This window comes from Montipora capricornis, chromosome 10, assembly GCF_036669925.1.
Source record: "Montipora capricornis isolate CH-2021 chromosome 10, ASM3666992v2, whole genome shotgun sequence".
NCBI lineage: Eukaryota > Metazoa > Cnidaria > Anthozoa > Scleractinia > Acroporidae > Montipora > Montipora capricornis.
In genome coordinates this window covers 2,287,619-2,315,500 of record NC_090892.1, presented here as the reverse complement: position 1 = coordinate 2,315,500, position 27,882 = coordinate 2,287,619, and the positions used below count along the sequence as shown (strand labels likewise).

General features: G+C 39.2%; 4 protein-coding genes across 5 annotated transcripts in view; 2 read left to right on the top strand and 2 right to left on the bottom strand.

Moving 5' to 3' along the window:
• LOC138021646 (uncharacterized) overlaps nt 1-2,464 on the bottom strand; it is a 20,556-nt gene extending 18,092 nt beyond the window's left edge. Inside the window, exons 1-3 of the mRNA XM_068868578.1 lie at nt 1,701-2,464; nt 933-1,027; nt 1-2 (exon numbers count right to left, since the gene is read on the bottom strand). The exon at nt 1-2 is cut by the window's left edge and continues 155 nt beyond it. Of these exons, the coding sequence (XP_068724679.1) occupies nt 1-2; nt 933-1,027; nt 1,701-2,429 (826 nt within the window). The 5' untranslated portion in view covers nt 2,430-2,464. The remainder of the gene's footprint in view (nt 3-932; nt 1,028-1,700) is intronic.
• A 2,505-nt stretch (nt 2,465-4,969) lies between these two features.
• Nucleotides 4,970-11,757, top strand: LOC138021643 (osmotic avoidance abnormal protein 3-like). The gene is made up of 5 exons (XM_068868574.1): nt 4,970-5,270; nt 5,604-6,495; nt 7,332-7,569; nt 9,431-9,756; nt 10,222-11,757. The coding sequence occupies exons 2-5, from the start codon at nt 5,608-5,610 to the stop codon at nt 11,416-11,418; spliced, it is 2,649 nt and encodes an 882-aa protein (XP_068724675.1). The 5' UTR covers nt 4,970-5,270; nt 5,604-5,607; the 3' UTR covers nt 11,419-11,757.
• Nucleotides 11,758-16,582: 4,825 nt separating this feature from the next.
• LOC138021645 (BET1-like protein) lies at nt 16,583-19,802 on the top strand. The gene is made up of 4 exons (XM_068868577.1): nt 16,583-16,641; nt 16,837-16,928; nt 17,449-17,505; nt 18,746-19,802. Exons 1-4 carry the CDS (start codon nt 16,614-16,616, stop codon nt 18,914-18,916), a joined length of 348 nt encoding a protein of 115 aa, XP_068724678.1. The 5' UTR covers nt 16,583-16,613; the 3' UTR covers nt 18,917-19,802.
• On the bottom strand, nt 18,269-22,819 carry LOC138021644 (F-box/LRR-repeat protein 14-like). 2 transcript variants are annotated; one of them, XM_068868575.1, is made up of 4 exons: nt 21,534-22,819; nt 20,913-21,200; nt 20,408-20,545; nt 18,269-19,655 (listed from the first exon to the last, which is right to left on the bottom strand). In XM_068868575.1, exons 1-4 carry the CDS (start codon nt 22,551-22,553, stop codon nt 19,314-19,316), a joined length of 1,788 nt encoding a protein of 595 aa, XP_068724676.1. In that variant the 5' UTR covers nt 22,554-22,819; the 3' UTR covers nt 18,269-19,313. The 2 variants fall into 2 exon arrangements, with proteins under 2 accessions (XP_068724676.1, XP_068724677.1); XM_068868576.1 differs by having other exon boundaries at nt 20,403-20,545; nt 21,534-22,812.
• Nucleotides 22,820-27,882: the final 5,063 nt, after the last annotated feature.

Below are 27,882 nucleotides of genomic sequence, written 5' to 3'. Positions count from 1 at the left end.
ACCTTATGGAATAAAATATCTTGTTAGATTATGCGGCAGAGGCCTGCTACTCCATTACTAGTTATATGTAACGCCATTTTCACGGAGATCAAGCTTTTTTGAGATGAGTTGGCCTGCACGTGTGACCATTTTTAAGCCTATAATGAGTAACAATTTTTAATGAAAGACTTGTGATTAGCTGGAAAGGTCTGGTTTCGCGAGAAAATCAATCTAAAAATAACTCGGTCTGTAAAAACGCCGTTCTACAAATACTTAACAATTAGACCCGTAGCCCGCAAGGGCTACGGGTCAATAGCCCATGAGGCGAAGCCGAATGAGCTATTGACCCGTGGCCCTTGAGGGCGAAGGGTCTAATTGTTTTAGTATCACCCAGCTACTCGGACAGAAAAGGCAATAATAAAGTTAGCAAATGCAAGTTAAAGAAATATTTATTTAGGAATAAAACGAAAGAAAGCGTCACGCCTTTCGCTACTCGAGGACTATTAATAATAGTCATCTAGTAGCGTAGCCAATCAAAATTCAGGATTTGCATTAGTGCACTACGGTTGGGTGATACTAAAATGAAGTTGTGCACTCCTAGATATGGGCTCCTTTATGAGGTCATGATTCTCTAGAGGGCACCGTGTTCATCATTACAGTTTACTGGAAACGTCAAGCGTCAGACCAATATTCATGCTTTCAACACATGTAGCCGTCTGCCGTATGCTCAATCTCTATTGTTTTTCTTTTTGGTCGTAAGGACAAGACGGCCAGTGTCATTTTCACAATTCATTGCTACCTTTTTTAAATTCTAACAGTTATGAATCGTTTAATGAGCTCCAAAAAGTTGCCTCAGCAATAGATCATTATGGCATGCATTTTAGTTTTAGTATAACCTAACTTCGTAGTCCAGTTAAAACTTAAATCTACGATCAAGACACTTTAAACCCTACCCAACAGTTGTCATGGTAACTAAGGCCCACCAAGTTCCTTCACGAAAACCTTGCCAAAACGATGAAGGGAACTCCAGCGGATTTTTTCGACGCTCCTACCAAAATTGAAAGAGAAATTACCGGAACTGAGTATGATCCTTTGAGAATGCCTCCTAACATACATTATCAGGTTAAGTCTGCAATTTATTTAGTTCATTTTCAAGAGCCCATAATTAGGAGCATACGATTCAAATACTAGGTCTTTTCGACGGCATTTTCACAGATCAAGATATTTTTAGACCAGTTCTCAAATAAAATTTGGTTTGCACGAGTGACCATTCTCAATCCAATGGGTAATAATTTCCGCTCATGCTAGACTTGTGATTGGTTGGAAAGATCTCAAACTGGTTTCGCGTACCAATCTGAAAATAACTCGTTCTGTCAAGACGCCTTTCCACAAATACAATGAAGTTGTACGCTTCTAGTCGTGGGCTCCTGTTCTTGTATGAACTCAACAAACCAGTTGTTGGTTTTAATTGGGCGCGAAACTCCACTTCAATGAAGACCAAGCCTGATTACACCATCGATAATTTATGGAAATTAGCAACGTTGCAAATTTACACCGATAGAGTATGCTGATCTTCCTATGATTACAAAAGGGTTCGGTTTCCTGTTCCTGCAAAGCCTTTTTGTAATCTTTTGGTAAATACTTCAACATATATCCTCTATACAAGATAAGGCGTTATAGTTAACGTTGCTCTAATTTGATTTCCTTCTGCATTTACCTACCAACAGCCATATGATAATTCCTGATATCATGCTTGTTGTAATGCTCAAAGCCAATAGGACCCACACGTTTCGAAAAGAATCACTAATCACTGTGAACAAAGTGTAGCGGTCCAGCCTCATGACCAAGTATGTCTGAGGGCTGACGAAGGCATATACCAGTTTCTTTTCGTAGTTGTCGATACTTGCATAAGAGGGGTATTGATAAACAATTTGCTCCCGTCTTGTACTCTTTAAACATCGTTGCGACACCATTTTCAGGAAAAATTCCCAGTATTCAGCTTTCCAAATTTTAGTGAGATTGTCGTTTTCACGATCGAAGCTCACATTTTTCCATTCGACGATTACCGGTATATTAACTGATGGACATTCTGTACTATTTGTTGAATTGTCTGTGGAGAAATTTACATCGCAGCAACTTGTGTTCCATCTTTTGAGATTGGTCAGTTTCGTTCGTTCTGTTGACGAGAATGAACACATTTCCATGAACTGTTTGATACAATCGACCCTGTAGAAATTTTCATGCAAAGGACATTCAATAGATTCGTTGCAGCATTGTTGAACACGTAGAAAAGCTAGAGGTAAATTCTTTTCAGCGGAAGATTCATTGCAAAGTGTTTCACACACTGGGCGAACTTCTGTTTCTTTTTCGCTGTTACAGCTAACAAATGACACAGTTATCATTGTAAGTACTGGTACCAACAAGAGAACGATACTTTTCAAACTGGACATTGCGTTCAGCAATTCGTTTTGCGCAACAAGACGGAAAAAATAGTCTCATCAAGAAATATAGGCAGATGTTGACGATTAGTTTTCATTTACACCCATAATAATGATTCAAACTGTTCAGCTGTCAATTTAAAATTTTCAAACTTTGACATAATTGGTGCTGGTACACATCAGATAATTTAACGTGCAATTGCATAATTGTGGGCTGTCAAAGTTTACTAAGTAAGCACTTCCTCGAAATTATTCATGATCACGATCCAAAGACAGTTAATTTTTTAGAAAAAACAAAAGCTAATATCACACACACGTTCGCATCATTCGGAGCTATCAAAATATTTTAAAGCTTATCTTTTAGTGCATACATTTGAATAAAAGTTTGGTGCCCACAATTTATTTCAGGGCCTACGAAAATGCAATGTACTGAAATAAACAATAACATTTTAATCAAGGATTTTTTTCTGTACCAAAGAACCAATTTAAAGCGATTCCAGTACTTAATGGCCAAGTACATCAGACGTAAAACTGATACAGTGAGCAAACTTTCTCAAATCAAAGTGAAGTTAAGATCCTCGCAGTTATCAAAGCAATTTTAGCAACTGCGAAGAGAAGCCTGAAAAATTCACGACTCCAACAGGCTTTGAACCCGTGACCTAATATGGTGATATATCATTTCGTTCGTTGACTCATCACGGGAACATTTGTATCCACAAATGACCAGTTCTCAACATCAGTGACTTCATATCTCAGTTGGTTAGAGCGTCGCACCGGCATCGCGAGGTCACGGGTTCAATTTTTCAGTCTTCTCTACGCAATTGCTAAAATTGTGTGCATAACTGCGGGGATTATAGCTTCACTTGATATTATATCCGCATTTCCATGTTTGATTAATTTCACACATCACTTCGGTCCTTCTCAAATAAGGTAATTATTCATGCAGTCAACAGGCAATAAATGGCGACCACTTAGGTCTGGTGGATGAATCTTGATACCCATTGCAACACCAACTGGTTTTCATCTGAGATGAAACATGTTTTTTACCATGAGATCAAACACTTGTATTTTAATGAGATGTTAAGCTCACGTCGATCGCTATTATTAAGAGAATTTAACTTTTCAGCACCCTTTTTTGTCCTCAAGACGGCGTCGGACACCACAAGCTATTCCGTAAATAGTTTTCGAGGATATCTCTCGCCGGTCTTCTTAGCCACTTCCGTAACGAATTTGCTTCACCAGTAATTTAGACACCGGCTCGTCTTTCATATATCGGATCCGAAATAACTTATGTACATAAGCAAAAGAACGAAACCAATATCAGAGAACCCTAATTGGAATAACAATGGTTCTTTTGTCTTGCGCCATTTAAGTCCGGTATATGAAAGCCTACCCTCGATATCTGAAGAGAGCGTCGCGACCCTATGTAAGTCATAGTCCTTGAAAAAATCCCCCGGATCTAAAACGGGCACTTAAATTGTCGGAGCAAATTGTCTTTCACTAAAAACCGACAGGGCCCATTTGTTCATATACTTCGTCTCAGAGAAGTTGACGGTCCATGAACTAGAGTGAAGTTATTTAAAAAGGAGGTTCGTATGATTTCTTCTTTTGGATAGTATTATTAATTTATGGTCACACATTGTGAGTGTAGCTATTAGTCTCTCCCCTCGGGGCTTTTCAGAACTAATTTACAATGTTCTACGGGGGATTTTAGCGAGACTGCTTATTACACAGTTTACAATTTATTAGGAAGTGAAAGATACCCCCGTCCAGATAAGGTCAGACAACAACACCTGGGACTACGTCCCCTACTCTTATTAAAAAATGAGTGGGTTCTTTAACGTCCCATACTATTTAATTTCCAACAAGGGTTATGAGACAGGACCTCCGGTTTACACTCCTATCCGAGAAGACTTGAAAGTCTAACCATTTGCAGAGAGTAAGTGAGTGACAGGCCTGTACGGACTCGGCCGGAACTCACGACCTCACGCATGACAGCCCGATGCTCAACCAATGGTTAATTTCCACAATAATTTAGTTTAGGTAAATTGTCAGTGGGTAGTATATACATTCAGATTGGTTTTAGGTTTATTCATTTACATGTATCTTTTGTCCCAGTATATCAGCAAGTCATTTGTTAGATACAGGCCTAACCGGTCTTATGCAGATCCAGCGATAAGTAAAGCTCATTAAACTGTGAAATTAGTTTCGACACCTTGTTGAAATATGCTATATTTGAAAACTATTGTCATTTTAAGGTAGTTGACTAAGAGGAAAGAGAAGCAGCTGAAATGTTACCAATTTCCCTTCTAGTACTGGTTGTTCACTCGTTGTCATAGGCCGCCCGTCGCACATTGATTTGTTGAAACAACGTCTTAGACGCCCTACCATACAGAAATATTTTTTCAAAAAATGTATAATCGTTGCGCTTCTTTTTATTCAGGGCTATGTAACCGAGAAGCACAACGGCTTTTTCATGCACCCTGCACGAATTGCATGCCTAGGTAGCCCGGAAAAAGTTGTCATGGTCACTACACAAACTTGCCCCCAATGAAGATACGTCATTGGGAAGATGGCGGTCGACGACGAAATCTGAACGTTTTCCTGCTTCTTCCTCTTCTATTTATTACAGTGAACATTCCTGTCTAAATGTGGTGGAGTCTATCTTTGAAAATTTTAACAAATATCGAGGGTTCAATTAAGGATATGTTGCTTATGTCGCCATTTTATTAAAAGTAAAATCTTGAGATCAAAGCCGGCTCGTACCAAGATGAGTGGTGGTCAATCTTTCATTGTCCTTCCATAATTTCGAAGTCAACCCGAAGTGAAAGCGGCCTAAACTTCAAAATTAAGGTAAACACATTTAACGCATTGTTTGCAACCATGATAGTGCTATCATCTTTTTTTTTGACCAGAATTAAATCTTTCCTACTTCAAAATCACAAAATGCTGCAATTTAACCTACGATCCTTTCCTAGTTTTAAGTTCACGGACTAATTTTCGTTTAAGATTAAGAGAAAAGAAGTTATCAGGAAAAACGCGGGGAATAATAAATTCAACATTAAGTATTTATTCATCATCTTGATCGTTTGTCGTATCATTGATAGATTGATGTACTTACAGATAACGTCTCAGATAACGTACCTCTTCAATTAATTATCCTCACGCCTTATTTTAATCTTGAAGCATCATGGCTGAAGCAGTTAAAGTTATTGTTCGTTGTCGCCCTCTGAACCAACGTGAAAAAGACCTGAACTGTGAGGTGGTGGTTCAAATGGATTCATCTACTGGACAGTGCTCACTAAGTAAACCTGGGGACAACAGCCAACCTCCGAAATTATTCACATTCGATGGTGCTTATTATATGGACTCTACAACTGAAACTATTTATAGTGACATTTGTTTTCCTTTGGTTGATAGAGTTTTAGAGGGCTACAATGGAACTGTGTTTGCCTATGGCCAGACAGGCTGTGGAAAATCTTTCAGTATGCAAGGTATAACTGATCCACCAACACAAAGAGGTGTTATCCCACGTGCATTTGAACATATATTCGATGCTATACAAGTAGCTGAAAATGCAAAATTTTTGGTTCATGCTTCATATCTAGAGATTTACAATGAGGAGATACGTGATCTTCTTGGAAAGGACCATAAACATAAGTTAGAGCTGAAGGAACATCCTGAAAGAGGCGTTTATGTAAAAGACCTCACAATGAATCCCGTACATAATGTGGCAGAAATGGAGAAGGTCATGGACCTAGGAAGTAAGAACCGCTCAGTTGGAGCCACTCTCATGAATGCTGACTCATCAAGATCACATTCAATATTCGCAATCAACATAGAAATCATGGAGGCAGCTGATGAGAGGGGTGAACATATTAGGGCAGGAAAACTCAACCTTGTTGACTTGGCAGGAAGTGAGAGGCAATCAAAAACTGGGGCAACTGGTGATAGACTGAAAGAAGCTACAAAAATTAACTTGTCACTATCAGCCCTGGGAAATGTAATATCAGCTTTGGTTGATGGAAAGTCATCTCACATCCCATATCGTGACTCCAAGTTAACAAGATTGCTTCAGGTAAAAGAGTTGAATTACATTCAATTTGCATTGAAGGCATTTCTCTTCACTTAGTTGCAGCTTTAAGGATTCTCAAAAGGGTTTTCAGATGGGAGGGCTTGGGTATACCTCTTATGTAATACTTAAGCCTCTTGCATCCGCTCATGAATCAAATGGGTGACTGGAAAGAAATGTAACCTAATATTTGTGAAAAATGAAATAAATTGTGTTAGAAATGTTGAACACTATCTCAAAACTACTTTGATTTCTTGTAGACCAGTAAGATTTGTTTAAAGTAATCAAATGGAATTATTTTTCCATCTTCCTACAGCATTTTCATAAATAAGTCATGAAGTGCTACTTCAAACTGCAAACTATGTAGTAGCTAAATAGAATTTAATGGGGTTTTCAAAATTTGAAAAAATACTCATCAAATTAGTTTTTAAGATATTTTTCAAAAGCTGGATTTTAGAGGGTCTTTTGGCAGTGCTGTACCATTGCCATGGTAACAGTTTGGGACTTGCAGAGAACCTTAAAAAATTGTGTGACAGTAGTATTTGTCGAATATCAAAATGCCTTCCTATTGAAAGGATCAACAGGGTTGTAATCCTTTTGCCTTTGAAACCAACTGTTACCTTTAAAATACCCTTTCAAGCCTATTCAAACTGTTATTTCTCCATCAAGTGCTTTGATCAAAGTGCAAGCCTTTATTAATGGAATGATGAAAAGCTGATAGCTAGCAGTGATCAGTATTTAAGCAAATGTGTGCGGTATAATTCATGACTTCCTTATTGTATTAAATGTTTTTTATTTGTTTGTTTTAACTAACAATTTAATTACTTTTGTTTATATTATAGGACTCGCTTGGAGGAAATACCAAGACATTGATGGTGGCATGTTTGAGTCCAGCTGACAACAACTATGACGAGACACTGAGTACATTGCGGTATGCAAATAGAGCAAAAAATATAAAAAACAAACCAAAGATAAACGAAGATCCTAAAGATGCTTTGCTGAGGGAATATCAAGAAGAAATTCAGAAGCTAAAAGCCATGCTTATGGGACAGTTGGAAATTCCAGCTGATTTAACATCAGGTATGCAAATTTTGCATTGTCTCTCTTAAGGTTTCACACAGGGGATAGTCCAGCCTGAATAGCAGGAGACTGAAGAGAATCAAAGTAGTTCTTCCCAGCTCTTGCTGAGTCCAGGGTAGACTTTTAATATACCGGACTAAACGCGGACTAAAACCGGACTAAAACCGGACTGAAATGGCGGAGGACAAAAGAACCATTGTTATTGCGATTAGGCCTTGCTAATTAGGTATTGTTGTGTTCACTTTGTTCTTTTAATTCACAGACATTAATTATTCTGTATCGGGTATATGAAAGGACAGCCATATTCAATGAGCTTCATAATAATTAACTCAATTTATAATTGAAGGCTGCTGTATGTAAGCATACTGTTATTGCAGACAAGGTACATGTAATCCGTGCATAAAATTGCTCGGTTTTTCAGTCTACAGAGTACGGCGAAATAAAAGCTTTCTTCATAAAAATTAATCATGTAAAGCTTGACTTCACATTAAGACTTTGTGGTCCATGGCCAGTCCTGGATCTATTTTAGCAATTTCTCTTTACTACTTCCTTAAAGAAATTCCAAGTGCACGGTAAACACCCAAGTTCAATACTTCCTACTTGGCATAGTATGGGCATGCATAGGAATTCTAATAAATAGTACAATAGTAGTATAGTCTGTGTAGGCCACCAATTAGTAGTCTGTTTCATCTTAAATTAATGTTGTTCATAGTATACTAATCTTGGAAGGTCTTTACTAAGATTAGTTTGCACAAATGAGATCTTCTAGGAGATGTACTTAAAAGATCTTCAGTGCCAAGATCTTAAGTAAGGTTCTTAGTTTGATCCTTTAAGATCTTTTCTAAGATCTTATTTAAGATTTTTACTAGATCTTGTAAGATCTTTGCCAAGATCTTGTAAGATTCTTACTAAGATCTTATGTGAGATGTTTGCTAGATCTTGTAAGATCTTTACTAAGATCTTGTATGATTTTTACCAAGATCTTAAGTAAGATTCTTAATTAGATCCTTTAAGATCTTTTCTAAGATCTTACCTAAGATTCTTACTAAATTTTGTAACATCTTTGCTGAGATCTTGTAAGATTCTTACTAAGATCTTATGTGAGATGTTTGCTAGATCTTGTAAGATCTTTACTAAGATCTTGCAAGATTCTTACCAAGATCTTGTAAGATCTTTTCTGGTAACATCATGTTATGTAGGTCTAAGATCTTGTTAAGATCTGCTAAGATTCTTTTAAGATGTTACAAGATCGAAAATATCGACAACCTTAATTTTTTCTATCAAAATGTGTTAAGAAAATGTATTAAGATCTTACTAAGATGAAAGATCTTAAACAAGATCTTATTAAGATTTTCATCTAAAACCCATCTTACAAGATTCTTACAAGATCTTGTAAGATCTTACAAGATCTTAATAAGATTTCCACCTGGGGTGTGAAAGTTGGGAGAACAAACTCTTTATCTCTGTGGGACACTTGCCATACAGGCTATAGAGGGTCAAGGTTTTTCAATAGTATACATATATACCGGTATAGTTTTTTTTCATACAGTATTGGAAGCACTGGCAAAGTCCACACATAATGGTGTTTTAGCGGTCTCTTCAAAGTTATGCCAGGGGCAAGTAGCCATGCAATCTTTCCTAGTCTGTTTAGCTCTACTTCGTGACCAATGCTTGCAATTTTCTTGACTCTAGATGGACTGCTAGCAGTCTAGTGAACTTCTTGGTACTGCCACTTTCATGCGCCCCGTGTAATTGTCATGTTACTTGTAGCAATAATTTTCTCCCTAACTTTTAGCTTGTTGCAAATTTGATGCAAGAAACACACCGATTCTGATGCAAACATAACATGTTTTTACCACAGGAGACCGTGCTGCAACCTCAATCCGACCAAAGCCTTCTCTTCCAAAGGCTTCTCACTCCCATGATCAATCCGCTATCGTTGCTATGGAAACTGATAAACTAAAAATAGAGTATGAGGCAAAACTGGCAGAGATGCGGGCATCCTACGAAGCAGAACTAATGTCAAAAAAGAATCTTCAAGAGGAAATCGAACGATTACAGAATGACTACAACAGGAAAGTGCACATCGTTGAGGAGCAATATGGAAGTGACACAAGTATCAAAGAAGGAATGAAAGCAGTGCCAATTCAGAGTGACATCAGCATGATTGGACTGGAAACTGATAATGTAAGTCAAGAGAATATGAGGTAAGAGGGCGAATCCTTGTGGCCCATGGTAATTATTTGACATCTATTTTTAGATCGCGCCCGTGTTGCGAAGGTTCTGTTGTTACCATGACTGCATGGTCCGCTTTCACACCAACTGACCGATAAGGTGTCGTCTTTGAAATAACCATGCAGTATGACACAGAACTAATAATAGATTGCGAATAATTTTCATCGGGAAAGAGCCAAATTTGGGGGATTCGCTCTCTACGTCACAGTACATGATTCCGTAAGTCTTTGTAGATGTCAAAATTATCATCACAACCAACTTAGGTGTCAGTTCAAACGCCCACCTTTTACTCTTCTAAAACATGAAAACATGAAAATCTTACAATTTTCAACCAAAGTTGAGACAAGTGGGTGCCCTGCGTCCGACCCGACTGACTTTCTGTCAAAGTTAAAGTTGTCCTCCATTTTTCTTTTCCAGAATCAAGTACCTTCGCAAAATTCTGCCTTGGATTCAAGTGGAGCTTTTAACATGATTTCTGGGCCCTTGCAAGGAATACAGGAACCGAGTCAACAACATGGTGTGCTGCAAAGTGTGCAGGGGAAAGCTATCAAAGGCGCACAGCAAGTGAAGAAATTAATTCCTGGATTAGAGGATTTGCAATTTCTGAGTCAAGGCCTTCCTAGCGAAGCACTAGTAAAACGGCTGCAGGAGCTACAAGAAAAGTTTGTCGGCGGTGAGAAGAAAAATGATCAGAAATTAAAAGAGAAAAGAAAAGTGAGAAAGAACCATGCATTGACGCAGAGGGAAAAGCTCGCTAAAGCAGCAAAGAGGATGGAAGATGATGGAATAATGGTGAAAGTGTATGACAATTTACAAGATGAAATAAAAGCTAAGAACAACGCGATAAATCACATAGAAGTGCAGTTAAAGTCCGCGCAATCAGAGATTGATGATCTGCAAACTGAATTTGAACGAGATCGTGAAGATTACTTGGAAACTATTCGAAAGCAAGAACAAATGATAAAATTACAGCAGCAGATTTTAGACAAGATTCAGCCATGCATCCGCCGGGATTGTAACTATTACAACATTGACAAGATTCGATCGGAAAGTAGCTGGGATGAAGAAGCCAGTAAATGGAATATCCCCGAATTAGTTATAACGAAGACAGCCCTTCCAACCCCAGGGATTATGCCGGGTGCAAGCACCCCCTCCACCAGGGGTGGCAAATCGCCTATCAACAGGCCCCAGATGAACAACCAGGCTGTGAATGGCCTCTTGGCGGGCTACCACGAGGAACCAACTGAGGACCGTTTCCTGCAACACTTATCGAGAAGTTCTAATGAGGATTATGTGTCTAGTTATTTTAAACCCAAGAGAGCTGATCGACTCTTGGCTGAGAACACAAGACTTGACCGATTTGATCGACGCGAGCCTAGTTCGCCTTTAGGAGGATCGCGTCCTTCTCTTGGTTTCCCTGGGAGTGGGGGCTCAAACGCAGGCTTAAATAACAACGGGATATCCCCTGTGAGCGGGGGTAGTGTGGGGAATACGGGAGGTATGCCACCCATGGGAAGGCCGGTAAGATTAGAATCGCTGCATATGCCAGGAGAAAAAGAAAAAAAGAAAAAGAAACACAAGAATTTGGAGGATAAGAAGAAAGATGAATTTTGATCAGTGAAGCTGAACTCTCGTCCACAAATCATCGTGATAAACAATGTAACGCTTTTCATTGTTTTTGTTATGTGTGTTTTGTGAGGGTATTTCCCTTTCGACTGGTGCTTAATTAAGGGTCGAATGGCGTGAAAAATAAATCACACTCTAGGTATATTGTAATTTAAACATAATTGGTATCACACAGCTCACAAGAAGACTGCGTAATTCATGCAACCGGTAGCAGAAGTTATTCTCCGACGTTAAGCCCAGTTTTTCTGAAGTATTCTTAGCTAAGTTTGCATATTTAAATGAATAAAGCGTGATATTTCGGGGTAGGGACACCTTATGCCCGTTTTATGAGCGGTTCCACGCTTTTTGTAGCATTCTAGCTAACGAAAGAATAGTTACTCCGAATTAATGATTGCTTCGCCCCTGTCGTTCAAATCATTCAAGCTCAATCCGTGCATCTTTTGACCTCTTCTTTTACTGAAAAAAACCAGCTCCCAACGGAGACCAGTGTGTCTTGCGTTCGATTCCTAGACTCGGGAGGCGTCAAAAATGGGTTGCGTTTTTTGATTTTCCACTCTATTTTACGCTCATGACATACAAAAGTTGATTTGATCTACTTTAGTTGAGTTACCATGATATTTGGTCTCTCCAGTTAGTGAAGCACTTGCCTATATGAGTGATTATTGGCGGAGCAGTCTTGTCTGTATGACGGATAAGTCGGCAAGCAATGTTTCCTCATGAGGATGAAGACCACTCATGAGGTAGCATTCGACTGCAGACGCTGCAGGGGTAGGCCTAGTTTGATATATCAATATCCAGGCATGGCTACGAGGCTTTATGGTCAAATGTCACGGCTCAGTTCTGTCTTTGTCTCACAAATCTCAAGGGAGATTTCTAAACAAGTAATATGCAATAAAACTTTGTAGCCATGTGTGAATATTGATATATCGAACGTGGCCCATTGTCAGTGGACACTGCTTTCTAAGAATGGCAGCCGCTTCATAGGCCTCAAAGGGCCTTTGTTCCTCGAAAGTCAATATCATTACTGTTAATATTACCACAATATTGCCGCCTTGACTCGTGTGAAATGCTTTAAATTACCTTGATATATAAATCCTTTGCATGATTTCTGCCACTGAGACACTGTCAGTGATTGATTGAGATAAGAAATAGATCAAGATTAATTTGTGACTTTTTCATGTACTGGTGTAAGTTAAGATAATAAATCGACAACTTGTCAGTACGAACGTCCTTCAGTTGGAGTATCTTCATATATAAAAGGGGTTCTTCCTTGAGCGCGTTCTCGATACCGACCGGGGCACGCACTGGCACCGCGTTGGCTGGCTATAACCAATCTGTACTAAATTCTGAATGTTTGGGTCCCTCAAAATTTTGATTCCCGCCATAAATTTTCGGGTTAGAAGTCTGGGCGAAATCATACGATATATACGGGCAAACCGAGATTTGCATAACCAATCAGAGGCCGGTTGCTCGAACCCTGGTTAGCGCTAACCATTGGTTTAAGAGTTATCAAAACCTACAAGTGTCCGTGGTATTTATCGCTGGTTTGCACTAACCATGCTTGGAGCACCCCGGGCCAGACGCCAGAATTTGTGTTACACTGTGTTGTTCAGTGTTCCCCTAGGGATTCAAAACACCAGTGAGTTGACACTCGAGCACTGTCAACACTAATGTTAAGGTCTAGTCAAACGGGAAATGTTTGGAGTTTAAACAACATCTAACATCGTTTGGTGACCAAACACGCTGATGTTAAAGTGAGTGGGTAAACGGTTAAAATATGTTTGATCTAACTCAGATCAAACTCCAGAAGCAAAGAACTATGGGTCACAAATACGTAAAAAACACGTGGATACAAGCGGCTGAGCAAGCGTGGAACGTACGCGCGCGCCAAACATGTTTAATACGGCTGGCCAAACAAAAAGTTCGCCTATCAATTACGAGAACAAAAGAAATGTTTTAAGTAGTTTGATCGAATGTTTGACGACCTTCAAATTTTATCAAACATGATCAAACAGAACCGTGAAACAAGGTGGCTGAATGGTAAAATGTTTGGTCACCAAACAGTGTTTGATGTTGTTTGTTGTTGGATTCAACACTCGTTTGAAGACTAGGCAATCTTGAAGAAGAAGAAATTCTAGAATGTAGAGTAAGAGCATTTCATCTAATGCTACAACTGTGTATTGCGTGCGCCACACTGAAACTGTCTTTAGTTTACTTTACAATGAAGGATTACGTTTTTTTTTGCAAACGTTGGCCCTGTAGCACTTATATTTGAACAGACTTATTAATTCCCACCCTGGCCAGAGTTTTTCTCTGTCCTTGTGTGGGCCCATTCCTTTAGTAGGGCTAACGCTCATATGGTTCATATGGGGTTGAAAACTAGCACTTCACATTACACTCTAATCAGTTAAGTCTTTAGTTTACTTTATACACGCTTATCGCTAATCGCTTTGCATTAACCTCATTTACCAAGAACCGCGCTAGCAACTATCTCGCCTTGTAGTTTCCGTTGCGAACTGCTTGGGTATAAAATAAATATAGGTTGCTTGCGTATTAATTAAGGTCCAGTTAAAAGTTCAAACAACCAAGTACCACGAGTAGAAACTGTATTTCCCTCTTGAATTCACTGCAGACATAACTCCACGCTTCACAGAAAAGCGCTCGGTATTCTGCTGTTTTTCTGATCGAACATGATCCATTTAATATCACTGGATAATCCTCCTTGAGGATCTACGAAATGTCTTTGAACTTCCTGACAAAATTGTTCTAATTTTCCTCTCGGTTGCAAGAATAACTCAATGATACTTGCCCATACATGGAAGTAGACGCTCCAAATTCCCAGATAACAACAACGACAACAACAACAACAAAGACGCGCAATGTAAAGTGGGTGGTTCTTTAAGGGCCGATTTAGGGCCGATTTACACGGTACGACTTTGTCGCATGCGACAACGGCTTACGACAGGCCCACGACATGATTTACAATTGTTGTGTACGTCAGAAAAAATGTCGTAGCATTTTAAAACATGTTTTAAAACGCTGCGACAATCGTAAGTTACGTCGTAGGCCTGTCGTGAGCTTGTCGCATGCGACAAAGTCGTGACGTGTAAATCGGCCCTTACACGATACGATTTTGTCGCATGCGACAAGCTCACGACAGGTCTACGACATGACTTACGATTGTCGCAGCGTTTTAAAACATGTTTTAAAATGCTACGACATTTTTTCTGACGTACACAACAATCGTAAATCATGTCGTGGGCCTGTCGACATACGGCCCACGACATACGGTGGCCCAAAAGGGTCAATCACAAATCAATTTCCCAAAACACAAATCAATTTCTCAAAACACGAACCAGCTTGCCAAAGCACAAACCAATTTCGCCAAAACACAAGTCAATTTCCCAAAACACAAATTAGTTTGCCAAAATACAAATGGATTTCTCAAAACACAAATCAATTTCTCAAAACACGAACCAGTTTGCCAAAACACAAAACAATTTCGCGAAACACAAATCAATGCACCGGGCACTTGCTCTGTAATTATCAGAGAGAGCCTGGAAGGGACTCATTCCCAGGAATTTCCGCGTCCAACATGGCGACTTCTTCATGTGAGTGACAACTCATCGAGCCTTCGGTGATAAAATGTTTTGTAGCCATTGCGGTAGCGAGGTTAAATCCTGTTTTAAATTCTGCGTAAAATGTGGCAATCCTACGTCCCAGAACTCTGACGATCATTCCTCGGGCTGCGAAACGATTAAAAGTCATAGCAGCAGACCTGGATGCTCGGGGACTTCCTAAACTAAATGCCTCATCAGATTCTTTCAGTTGTTTAACTTCACTTCCATCTAACTACAAAGATAAACCCCCGATTCCAATACAGTCACTTGAACGAGCACTCAGACTCATTTTAAAAGAAAACTCATTCCATTGTAATGGAAAAAATTACCTCCAAACACACGGGACAGCGATGGGAACAAAGGTCGCTGTTGCTTTCGCAAATATCTTTATGGTGAAAGTAGAAACAGAGTTATTAAAAAAGAGCGCAATAAAGCCTATCTGTTGGAAAAGATATATAGACGACATCTTCTCTCTCTGGGGTACCGGAAGAGAACAAATAACACACTTCATTGAACAAGCAAATAATCACCACGCCACTATTAAATTCACAGCAGAAATCTCTGAGGAAAAAGTCACATTTCTGGATACAATTGTGTACAAAGGCAAACGGTTTAACAGCTCGTCAATTCTCGACGTACGAACGCATTTCAAACCTACTGAAACTTTCCAATATACACATTTCACGTCTTGCCACCCTTTAGGGGTCAAGAAGGGCTTTATAAAAGGCGAAGCCCTCCGGTTAATCAGAACAAAATCCTCAAAAAAAAACTTTCAAAACCAACTAGAAGAACTCAAAAAGCATCTTAGAGAGAGAGGATATCCACGAAACTTAATAACTCAAACTCTCTCTGAAATACACTTTGAAAACAGGAAAGAAGCACTCCGACAAAAACCATCAAGAGAAAAAACCATTTTGCCCTTTGTCACACAGTATCAACCAACAGTTCCCAGCCTTAAAAACATTCTCATGAAACACTGGCAACTGATAGAGAAACAGCCTTTACTCAGACAGATCTACTAAGAACCTTCAATTATATCATACAAACGAGGAAGGTCTCTGAAAGATATACTCGTAAAAGCTAAACTCTGAGATTTAACGGCTAAAACACGTGGGTGGAAAGCGTGAGTCAGGCTTGTCAACCCCTATGATATTTCGATGAGTTGTCACTGACATGAAGAAGTCGCCATGTTGGACGCGAAAATTCCTGGGAATGAGTCCCTTCCAGGCTCTCTCTGATAATTACAGAGCAAATGCCCAGTCCATTGATTTGTGTTTCGCGAAATTGGTTTGTGTTTTGGCAAACTGGTTCGTGTTTTGAGAAATTGATTTATGTTTTGAGAAATCGATTTGTGTTTTGGGAAATTGATTTGTGTTTTGGGAAATTGTTTTGTGTTTTGGTAAACTGATTTGTGATTGACCCTTTTGGGCCACCGTAGTCGTAAGCCGTTGTCGCATGCGACAAAATCGTACCGTGTAAATCGGCCCTAATAACATTTCCCGTTTGGCCAGGCACCGTTTTTAGACAGTGGTCAGCGGCTTCAATGCAAACACAAATTTCAAGATGGCGACTCGAGGTACAAATAATCGAGGTTAGCAGGTCCATTATTAACCCGGAAAACATTACCCGTGTCTTTTCTCTGGCGTCGAAAAATAACGAAAACTTATTTGATGGAGAAAAACTTTCCCTCTCAATCGTTTGACATTGTTACGGTGTTTGAAAGACAGTGAAGTTGAGTATAAAATTAAAGGTGACGTGGAACTTTCTACGACATTTAATTTTGCAGGATCTAGAGGTGCATCGACTGAGGAGATGCTGGAGACAGAAAATAACCGAATGGTGGATGATTTAGCAGCGAAAGTATCACGCCTGAAAGGGGTTAGAGGTTTTTCGTGTGTATTTTATTGCACCACTGCGGGTAACTTGCGATTAACATGTTTCCTTATCCTTGCTTTGGAGCCATCACAGGGCAATCCATATGGAAATTATCGGAAGCTTCTGAAGAACGAAACACATAACAATAAGCACTATTGTTATTCAAGGATATGGAAATAAGTGGCCCAGCATTCTATAATTTAGCCCATGCTTATTATTTGTAGTGTCCATCAGTCTTGATATCTCGTTTTGTGATGTGATCCTGTATATATATTTTTTGTAAATATCTTAAAAGCTATACATTTTTATCTCTTTACTATTTTTACTGATCACCGGTTTATACCAGCAAATCTTATGATTTTGCTGATCGGTCTTTTTCAGTCTAAATAAAGATATTATTATTATTATTATTATTATTATTATTATTATTATTATTATTATTATTATTATTATTATTAGTTGTACCGTTGTTGAATATGTCTGTATATAAAAAAAATTGCTTTCCATTATCTTATTGTTTCAGATTGCTATCGACATCGAGAATGAGTCCAAACAGCAAAATAATTACCTTGATGGAATGGTAAGTGACAATGTACTATAATTTAAAAAAAAATTATTACCGTAAACTCCTGGGTTGTATTCAATTCAAGTACAACAGATCTAGACTGTAGTTACCCCTTCCTCATGCCATCTTATCATGAGATTGCAGTTGCATAATCTTTTCTGATTTCTGTGAAGATGCTTTACTTCACTGTGAAGTTACCCTTTTTAATTATTTCCATTCCATTTTGCCATGCATCTGTTTAGTAAGAGATCACAGATAACATAAAAAAATGTGACCTAAGAACAAAAAAGTGGCAAAGTCAAGATGATCGCTGAGTTTGTCATTGATGTGCTTGCCACATTTTTATGTCTTCTGTGATCTATTACTGAAAAGACCCACAGCAACATGGAATCTGTTTGTTTTATGCTTGTATAATAAAGAATAAAACGTTTTTGATGAGGACGTCAGCTATGCATCTGGGCCCCGTTCCTCGAAAGCCGATTAACGCTAATCTAAGATTAAAAATTAACCAAGCAGTTTATTTCTCTACTCCCAAATGCTGTTCAACGCAGATTTTCGGCAGAACTTTACATGAGAAGACATCAATCTTGAAAAACAAAAATAGGCAAAAGAAACTTTCTCCAAAAAGTTGAAAACGTGAAACAAAAGTTTGCGCTAATCCTGGATTAAGTTAATCGGCTTTCGAGGAACTGGGCCCTGTTCTCTAATAGATCATAGGTGTGAACCAATCAAATTGTGTGCAAGTAGCTCCACTTCTTTCATGAATTTGCCCCACATATTTAGAGATAGGCTTTTATTAAAGATCTGAGGCAACATAATGCAAGTTGATCTTTGCCATGTCTAAAAATAGATGTGACTGTTTAGATACGGTTGTGGGAAAGTGATCACTCTGGCTTGTGTCTGTGTTTCATCGGAGTAAACAGAACCATAAAGAATCGCAATAAGTACAAAGATTCATAATAATTATTGTTAGGATTACTACAACAATAACTATAATGTAAAAAATTAAATTACTGGTACTAGTTCATTGAACATACCCAGTCGCTTCCCAAAAGAGAGAATGTTTTTTTTTAGTATTGACAGCTAGAGGCTACTTTCACAAGTGTTGGACACGGTGGCTTTCCTGTCATGTATCTTATACCCTGACTTGAATTCTTGAGACATAGTTTTATTTTTATTTTTCTCTCAGCATGTAATCTCTTCAGAGCACATCAGAAAGTCTACAATTTGTAACATTGTAACCTATTCTTTGCAGGGAGATGAATTTGGCAGCTCTTCTAGTCTATTAAGTGGCAGTGCTGCTCGGTTGTCAAAAATGATTGCCTCTGGACGATCAAACAGAAAAGTCATGTGCTACTTAATAGCAGGGCTTGTGGGACTCTTCTTTGTTGGATATTACGCACTCAGTAAAGTTATCATCAAATAGTAAAAATGAAGGGATTACGGCCATCGATTTCCTTGTCTAACTAATGACATTTCTCAATGTACTGAAGACCAGAGTCAAAGTTTTTATCTACAGTTGTATTCCAAGCTCTCTATAGTAGTTGTGTAGATTAGGGAAAGTGTGGGTGGGCAAAGTATAACAATTATAATAATAATTATTATTTATGATCATGGATAAAAATTATATTAATAGAGAAACAGTGATGGCATCACAGTTACATTACAATGTACTCTGTGGAATTTTGACTAGTTGACTACTGGCAATAACTGAAATTTAGTTTTATTCAGAACCAGTATTGCATGAGGTTAATAATGTTCTAGCTAAAACACTACTATTACACATGTAAGTATATCTTCTGGCAATCACTGAATTGTCGTCTTCACAGAGCATACACCTTGGTGGAAAGCCGAGCTCCAGAGTATCTTAACTGTAGTGTTGCAAGCCCGGGAATATTTATTTCCAACTGATCTACTGCATTTGTCGTAATCTGACTGCACATACTCAGGTCAAGATGAGACAGATTGCGGCCATGTTTTGCTAATGTAAGAATGCTTTTGTCTGTAATGTTATCACACTTTGATGCATCAAGTGTCACAAGTCGCTCAAGATGAATTGCAACTGAAGAGAAACCAGCATCAGTTACTTGGGTACATCCACTAAACGAAAGCTGCTCCAAAGAATGTAGACATTCTGCTACTTCAGTCAGTCCACTGTCTGTAATCTGCAACAGATAAACACCAAACGTTCATCTTGTTGACTACATATTGTTTAAAGTACAGTACTTAAACGTTTCTATCAGAAAGTTTTCAACAAGCAAAATCAATGTTTAACAAATTACAAAAATGAATAAAACAGAGATTCGATTCCATTTTTTAGTTGCATTTTTTATCTCCTCTTCTGTTAACATGCAAGTTTCTTCCCATCAACTTTCACGCTTCTGTAGTCAATCAACAGTCTCCACCCGGATCCACACACACATTAAGCAATATGGAATCCCTTTCAGTAGTGTTGGCACATTTAAAGGCACTGTTACACAGTCTGTACAAGTGTCTTGTAGCAGTTTAGGCTGGTTAATTATAATGGGACATTCACACCATGTCCAGCAAAGTCCAGAAGCACCTTTGCTGGTCTTTTTGTTCTTAATCCTTGACACATGATCTATATTTTTACAAGCAGGGGTTCTACATGTATATCCTCTACATGAGCCCTAACAAGATAAATAGGCCCATCTCTCTTGCTTGTCATAGTAGGCTGTTTGCAGCATTTGTAACTTGTCGGCTGTATCACTGAAGGTTGCTAGAATTACATCTAGGTATATATGTCCTTAAAATTAATAATAGTAATAATGATGTTTATAATTTACAAATAATAATCCCAGTACATGTTGTTGTTATTATTATTATTATTATTATTATTATTATTATTATTATTATTATTATTATTATTATTATTATTATTACGGTATTACCTGACCTGTGTACACATATTTATGTTCAAAAATGTAATATTTTTTAACTGGCAGATGCTTCTGAGTCCTTCATCTGTGATACATGTGCAGTGGCTTATGTCTAAACTCTTCAGCTTTCTCAGGTGTTTTATGCCTCTTAACACCTGAAAATGGAAAATTTCATCGAACTGAGTTCTGACAATAATATTGAGATTTCTATGGAACTTAGGTTAAGTACTTTTTTATCTTTCAAAAAAGAATTTATGTAATTTCAAAAATTTAGGCTTTTCTCTTCTCTGTTGTACAGCAAGGATCTGAGTAGTTTTCTTGCTCGCACTATTCAATCAAATTACCAGAAAATGCATATTTAGCTTCTGATTAGATACTGTTCACTTGCTTCAAACAACGTCAGTGAATTATTGAAGGAGTTCATTCTTTTCTAGCATTTGCTGTAACTACGAAGGTGGGGTTAAAACCATGTAATCACAATAAAATATAACCATACTGCAATATACTTTTCTTGTGTCTTGCCTTTTTGCTCTTGTCTATGTCTACTCCTTGATGATCCTTTTGCTCATGAACAAGTCCCAATAGACCATTGTCTGTGATGTTAATACACCAACTGAGTCTTAGTGACTGCAACTGAACTAGAGAGTCTGTTATTGCTGAAAGCCCAATGTCAGTAACATGAAGACAAGAGCTGAGATCAAGCTGTTGAAGATTGAGTAAAATAGTTGAAAACCTTGAAATCAGTTCATCCGATATTGAGCTGCAGCCATTTAGAACAAGGACTCTAAGTGGAATGTCTTGACTTATTCCCTGTTAGAAAAAATCATAATCACAATAGTCATTTCATAGTTCCTTTGACCCTCTTCGTCAGTAGCCCCAAGCCTGGTACTGTGTCTTTCTAATTTAAACAAGGAAGTGGAAGTGTTATGAAACAGAGGAGGCCAGGTTAGACACGGCATCAGCTTTGGTCACACTCAACTGCTGGTTATGACCAATGTTGAAACTTAAACCAGGGCTTGCTTTAAAGGAATGCACAAGGATGTAATCCATCCAGTGCAATCCTTGCCCTTATTTATTAAATATAACTACAAGAAAGCATGATTAAGAAACAGTGCACAAAACATACATGTAACCTCACATTACCTGTGACCAGCATAGGAGATGTGAAAGGCCAATGTTGGACAGCTGATAGCAGGAATACAAGTTTAATGATTCCAAGTTGACTAAAAGACTTTTAACAGTTGATAATGCAGGATCAGTTATTTGTCTACAGCTGTTTAGATCAAGGACTCTCAAATGTTCCATATGTTTACCAATACCAGTAAGTGTTTTGTTTGTGATATCCATGCAGGCAAGCTTTAGAATTTCAACTGAATTCTGGAATTTAATGAGTGATACAACTCCATTGTCTGTCAAATGCTTACAAGCAGTCAAATTTACACCTTTGAGTTTTAGTTGCGGAATCTGAGAAAATGTCTGCATCACATCATCAGTCATATCGGATCGACTTATGTCAAGGTACTTTAAGGAAGCAACCTTTTTTGCAAGCTTTTCCCATGTTGATGTTGTAATACCTTTGCATCCAGAAATTGATAAATTAACAACCAATGGCAATGTATCTGCTATTTTCGACACCAGAAAATCTGAGATGTCTTTACAAGCATTTAAATCAAGCACAGCAAGATGTCTCCAAACCAAGGAACAGTCACTAAGCCAGTTGGCATCCTTTACCATATCAAGTTGCCTACAACGGCTTAAGTCTAGATGAAGTATGTTGGGGCAGCACTTGCTTAAAGTGTCAAGTAACGAGGCATTGACGCACCTACAACCTTGAAGAGATAGAGTTTTCAAATTTGAGCCAAGTTGTTTGCAAACTTGAATAATTTGAGCTGCAGTCGACATGTGCTTAAATTTCAAATATTGAATACAACGTCGTTGAAGACTGTCAACAAGCAAATTTGAAAATCGTTCTCTTCTTGTTCCAAGGCTGATGAATGCACTTCTCCACAGAATGGGATCTTCCGCCGCACGGGACCATACATAACACACAAGAGCTGCACATTTCACATCGGATATTGGAAGAAATCGAAAGATATAGGACATTACTTCTAAAGGTAAACATGATATAGGAGTTTGTTCTCTTCTGTTTACATCCCGAGGCATTACGCTTACGATGTTAGTGAAATTATTCCCTTGGTCGGCATTGTATTGTAGAAGTCTTTGAATTATCAGATTGATGGTCTGTTCATCTTCAATAAGAAATCATATAAAATCTTTAGAATGGTACTCTACGTTAGCTTTGGCGGTCTACAAAGGTTACTGCTGAACAACAGTCGTGTCCCCATTTCGGTTATAACTTCTAGTTCCTAGAAAGACAGTGGAAACCCCAACCGCTTTGACAATTCCTCCATATTCTTTCGGTAAGTACTTCATATATCCCTTATTATTATGTATTTAATTAGAAGGAGCATGTTAAACCATCACGTGACAAATGTCAACCGTCTCTGTTCCGACAAGAAGCGAGCGGGTTGGCTCAAATCTGGTAGGTAATCATTTTATCACAGGAAAAAATAACAGATTCCCATTTTTGGATATTTTAGGGTATTTTGAAGAATACCAACAAAAATCCCAAATTTGGAAGAGTGAGACAAGTCTCAGTCAGGGAACTTGGTTGGGAATTCCCTGGTTGGGACTTGTCTCACTTTGCCAAATTTGGGATTTTTATTGGTATTCTTCAAAATACCCTAAAATATCCAAAAATGGGAATCTGTTATTTTTTCCTGTGTATAAGTGCCTTTTCAGGCTATTTTCGTCTCCAGAAGCCACCAGGCTGCCATCGTTAAGCTAGAATGTGGGTAAAGGCAAGCCTTTGAAAGAAAACAGAGGCGAGAGATGGTTTCATGCAGACTGGGACGCCTAAAATGCTCTGTTGTAAACATGGCGGTTCACGAGTGAAGTTGTCTCTCTGGCCTTTCTGTGGACGAATTCCAGGACCTACTGACACAATCTGGGCAAGTTTTGAAAGCTAAAACCTTCAATCGATGGGTTATTTTGCTGGTAGGACTGGGGGGCGCGACTCTTATGAAAAAAACTATGAAATGAGAATCGGGAGTCTTTCCTTGTCTAGGAATGGCAGAATTACCCAGAATTCTTTTTGGGCTAGCCAGATACTCAGGAGTAGGCCTGGTGTGTGCTGTTAACTTAGATTTTGGATTTCTGAACAGGTTTTTATCATAGAAAATTCGCGACAAAGTTGTACTTTCATTTCGCTGTAATTCTCGTGTCAAAGAAACGGTATAATAATGTAAATAAGACAATAACCATATTGCAAAATTGAAGATGAAATAAAGCTTATGACTGTATGTATGTTACCTTTAGCAGGGCGCATGCGCACACTTTGTAATCTGTGACTCCAGTGCTTACCATATGACAGATAAAATGACTTTTCTCTTGAATATATAAGCCATCTAATTCTTACGCTATATTGACAAGGGCGGTTTGGAGCTGTGAGTAGGCGTGGGATTTGTCACATATGGTTTAGGGGCCGACATATCTCTCCCTCAATGCCGTACCGGGAGGCAAGGTCGGTAGCAGAAAGCAGCGAAGGGCCAACTGCGTCCAAAAGCGATCGCACGGGCCGAAATCCCGGGATGACTCGTTTGGTACGACGCTCCAGCGCCGGTGTCTGGAGGTACTGCGTTTTTCTCTCTTGTTCAAACATTCAGTCAGCGCATGCGCAAATGTTCTGGCTCTTCGATACTTAGCCTACCAAAAAAAATTAACATGCTGCCTTTTTTCTTTTCTCCTTTTTTCTTTTACTAGCAATTGACATTTCAGTTGATTTTATAGGCATGCATAAACGTAACGTAAGAACGTGCGTGTCTGGTCTTGTCTCAGACAGAGGCGAGAGATGGTTTCATGCAGACTGGGACGTCTAAAATGCTCTGTTTTAAACATGGCGGTTCACGAGTGAAGTTGTCTCTCTGGCCTTTCTGTGCACGAATTCCAGGACCTACTGACACAATCTGGGCAAGTTTTGAAAGCTAAAACCTTCAATCTATGGGTTATTTTGCTGGTAGGACTGGGTGGCCCGACACTTATGAAAAAAACTATGAAATGAGAATCGGGAGTCTTCCCTTGTCGTGGAATGGCAGAATTACCCAGAATTCTTTTTGGGCTAGCCAGATACTCAGGAGTAGGCCTGGTGTGTGCTGTTAACTTAGATTTTGGATTTCTGAACAGGTTTTTATCATAGAAAATTCGCGACAAAGTTGTACTTTCATTTCGCTGTAATTCTCGTGTCAAAGAAACGGTATAATAATGTAAATAAGACAATAACCATATTGGAAAATTCAAGATGAAATAAAGCTTATGACTGCATGTATGTTAACTTTAGCAGGGCGCATGCGCACACTTTGTAATCTGTGACTTCAGTGCTTACCATATGATAGATAAAATGACTTTTGTCTTGAATATATAAGCCATCTAATTCTTACGCTATATTGACAAGGGCGGTTTGGAGCTGTGAGTAGGCGTGGGATTTGTCACATATGGTTTAGGGGCCGACATATCTCTCCCTCAATACCGTACCGGGAGGCAAGGTCGGTAGCAGAAAGCAGCGAAGGGCCAACTGCGTCCAAAAGCGATCGCACGGGCCGAAATCCCGGGATGACTCGTTTGGTACGACGCTCCAGCGCCGGTGTCTGGAGGTACTGCGTTTTTCTCTCTTGTTCAAACATTCAGTCAGCGCATGCGCAAATGTTCTGGCTCTTCGATACTTAGCCTACCAAAAAAAATTAACATGCTGCCTTTTTTCTTTTCTCCTTTTTTCTTTTACTAGCAATTGACATTTCAGTTGATTTTATAGGCATGCATAAACGTAACGTAAGAACGTGCGTGTCTGGTCTTGTGTCAGACAGAGGCGAGAGATGGTTTCATGCAGACTGGGACGCCTAAAATGCTCTGTTGTAAACATAGCGGTCTACGAGTGAAGTTGTCTCTCTGGCCTTTCTGTGGACGAATTCCAGGACCTACTGACACAATCTGGGCAAGTTTTGAAAGCTAAAACCTTCACTCGATGGGTTATTTTGCTGGTAGGACTGGGTGGCCCGACACTTATGAAAAAAACTATGAAATGAGAATCGGGAGTCTTCCCTTGTCGTGGAATGGCAGAATTACCCAGAATTCCTTTTGGGCTAGCCAGATACTCAGGAGTAGGCCTGGTGTGTGCTGTTAACTTAGATTTTGGATTTCTGAACAGGTTTTTATCATAGAAAAGTCGCGACAAAGTTGTACTTTCATTTCGCTGTAATTCTCGTGTCAAAGAAACGGTATAATAATGTAAATAAGACAATAACCATATTGCAAAATTCAAGATGAAATAAAGCTTATGACTGTATGTATGTTAACTTTAGCAGGGCGCCTGCGCACAGTTTGTAATCTGGGACTGCTGTGCTTACCATATGACAGATAAAATGACTTTTCTCTTGAATATATAAGCCATCTAATTCTTACGCTATATTGACAAGGGCGGTTTGGAGCTGTGAGTAGGCGTGGGATTTGTCACATATGGTTTAGGGGCCGACATATCTCTCCCTCAATGCCGTACCGGGAGGCAAGGTCGGTAGCAGAAAGCAGCGAAGGGCCAACTGCGTCCAAAAGCGATCGCACGGGCCGAAATCCCGGGATGACTCGTTTGGTACGACGCTCCAGCGCCGGTGTCTGGAGGTACTGCGTTTTTCTCTCTTGTTCAAACATTCCGTCAGCGCATGCGCAAATGTTCTGGCTCTTCGATACTTACCCTACCAAAAAAATTAACATGCTGCCTTTTTTCTTTTCTCCTTTTTTCTTTTACTAGCAATTGACATTTCAGTTGATTTTATAGGCATGCATAAACGTAACGTAAGAAACGACGTGCGTGTCTGGTCTTGTCTCAGACAGAGGCGAGAGATGGTTTCATGCAGACTGGGACGCCTAAAATGCTCTGTTGTAAACATGGCGGTTCACGAGTGAAGTTGTCTCTCTGGCCTTTCTGTGGACGAATTCCAGGACCTACTGACACAATCTGGGCAAGTTTTGAAAGCTAAAACCTTCAATCTATGCGTTTTTTTGCTGGTAGGACTGGTTGGCCCGACACTTATGAAATAAACTATGAAATTAGAATCGGGAGTCTTCCCTTGTCGTTGAATGGCAGAATTACCCAGAATTCTTTTTGGGCTAGCCAGATACTCAGGAGTAGGCCTGGTGTGTTCTGTTATCTTAGATTTTGGATTTCTGAACAGGTTTTTATCATAGAAAATTCGCGACAAAGTTGTACTTTCATTTCGCTGTAATTCTCGTGTCAAAGAAACGGTATAATAATGTAAATAAGACAATAACCATATTGGAAAATTCAAGATGAAATAAAGCTTATGACTGCATGTATGTTAACTTTAGCAGGGCGCATGCGCACACTTTGTAATCTGTGACTTCAGTGCTTACCATATGATAGATAAAATGACTTTTCTTTTGAATATATAAGCCATCTAATTCTTACGCTATATTGACAAGGGCGGTTTGGAGCTGTGAGTAGGCGTGGGATTTGTCACATATGGTTTAGGGGCCGACATATCTCTCCCTCAATACCGTACCGGGAGGCAAGGTCGGTAGCAGAAAGCAGCGAAGGGCCAACTGCGTCCAAAAGCGATCGCACGGGCCGAAATCCCGGGATGACTCGTTTGGTACGACGCTCCAGCGCCGGTGTCTGGAGGTACTGCGTTTTTCTCTCTTGTTCAAACATTCAGTCAGCGCATGCGCAAATGTTCTGGCTCTTCGATACTTAGCCTACCAAAAAAAATTAACATGCTGCCTTTTTTCTTTTCTCCTTTTTTCTTTTACTAGCAATTGACATTTCAGTTGATTTTATAGGCATGCATAAACGTAACGTAAGAAACGACGTGCATGTCTGGTCTTGTGTCAGACAGAGGCGAGAGATGGTTTCATGCAGACTGGGACGCCTAAAATGCTCTGTTGTAAACATAGCGGTCTACGAGTGAAGTTGTCTCTCTGGCCTTTCTGTGGACGAATTCCAGGACCTACTGACACAATCTGGGCAAGTTTTGAAAGCTAAAACCTTCACTCGATGGGTTATTTTGCTGGTAGGACTGGGTGGCCCGACACTTATGAAAAAAACTATGAAATGAGAATCGGGAGTCTTCCCTTGTCGTGGAATGGCAGAATTACCCAGAATTCCTTTTGGGCTAGCCAGATAGTCAGGAGAAGGCCTGGTGTGTGCAGTTAACTTGGATTTTGGAGTTCTGAATGCGTTTTTATCATAGAAAAGTCGCGAGAAAGGGGTGCTTTCATTTCGCTGTAATTCTCGGGTCCAAGAAACGGTATAATAATGTAAATAAGACAATAACCATATTGCAAAATTCAAGATGAAATAAAGCTTATGACTGTATGTATGTTACCTTTAGCAGGGCGCGTGCGCACACTTTGTAATCTGTGACTG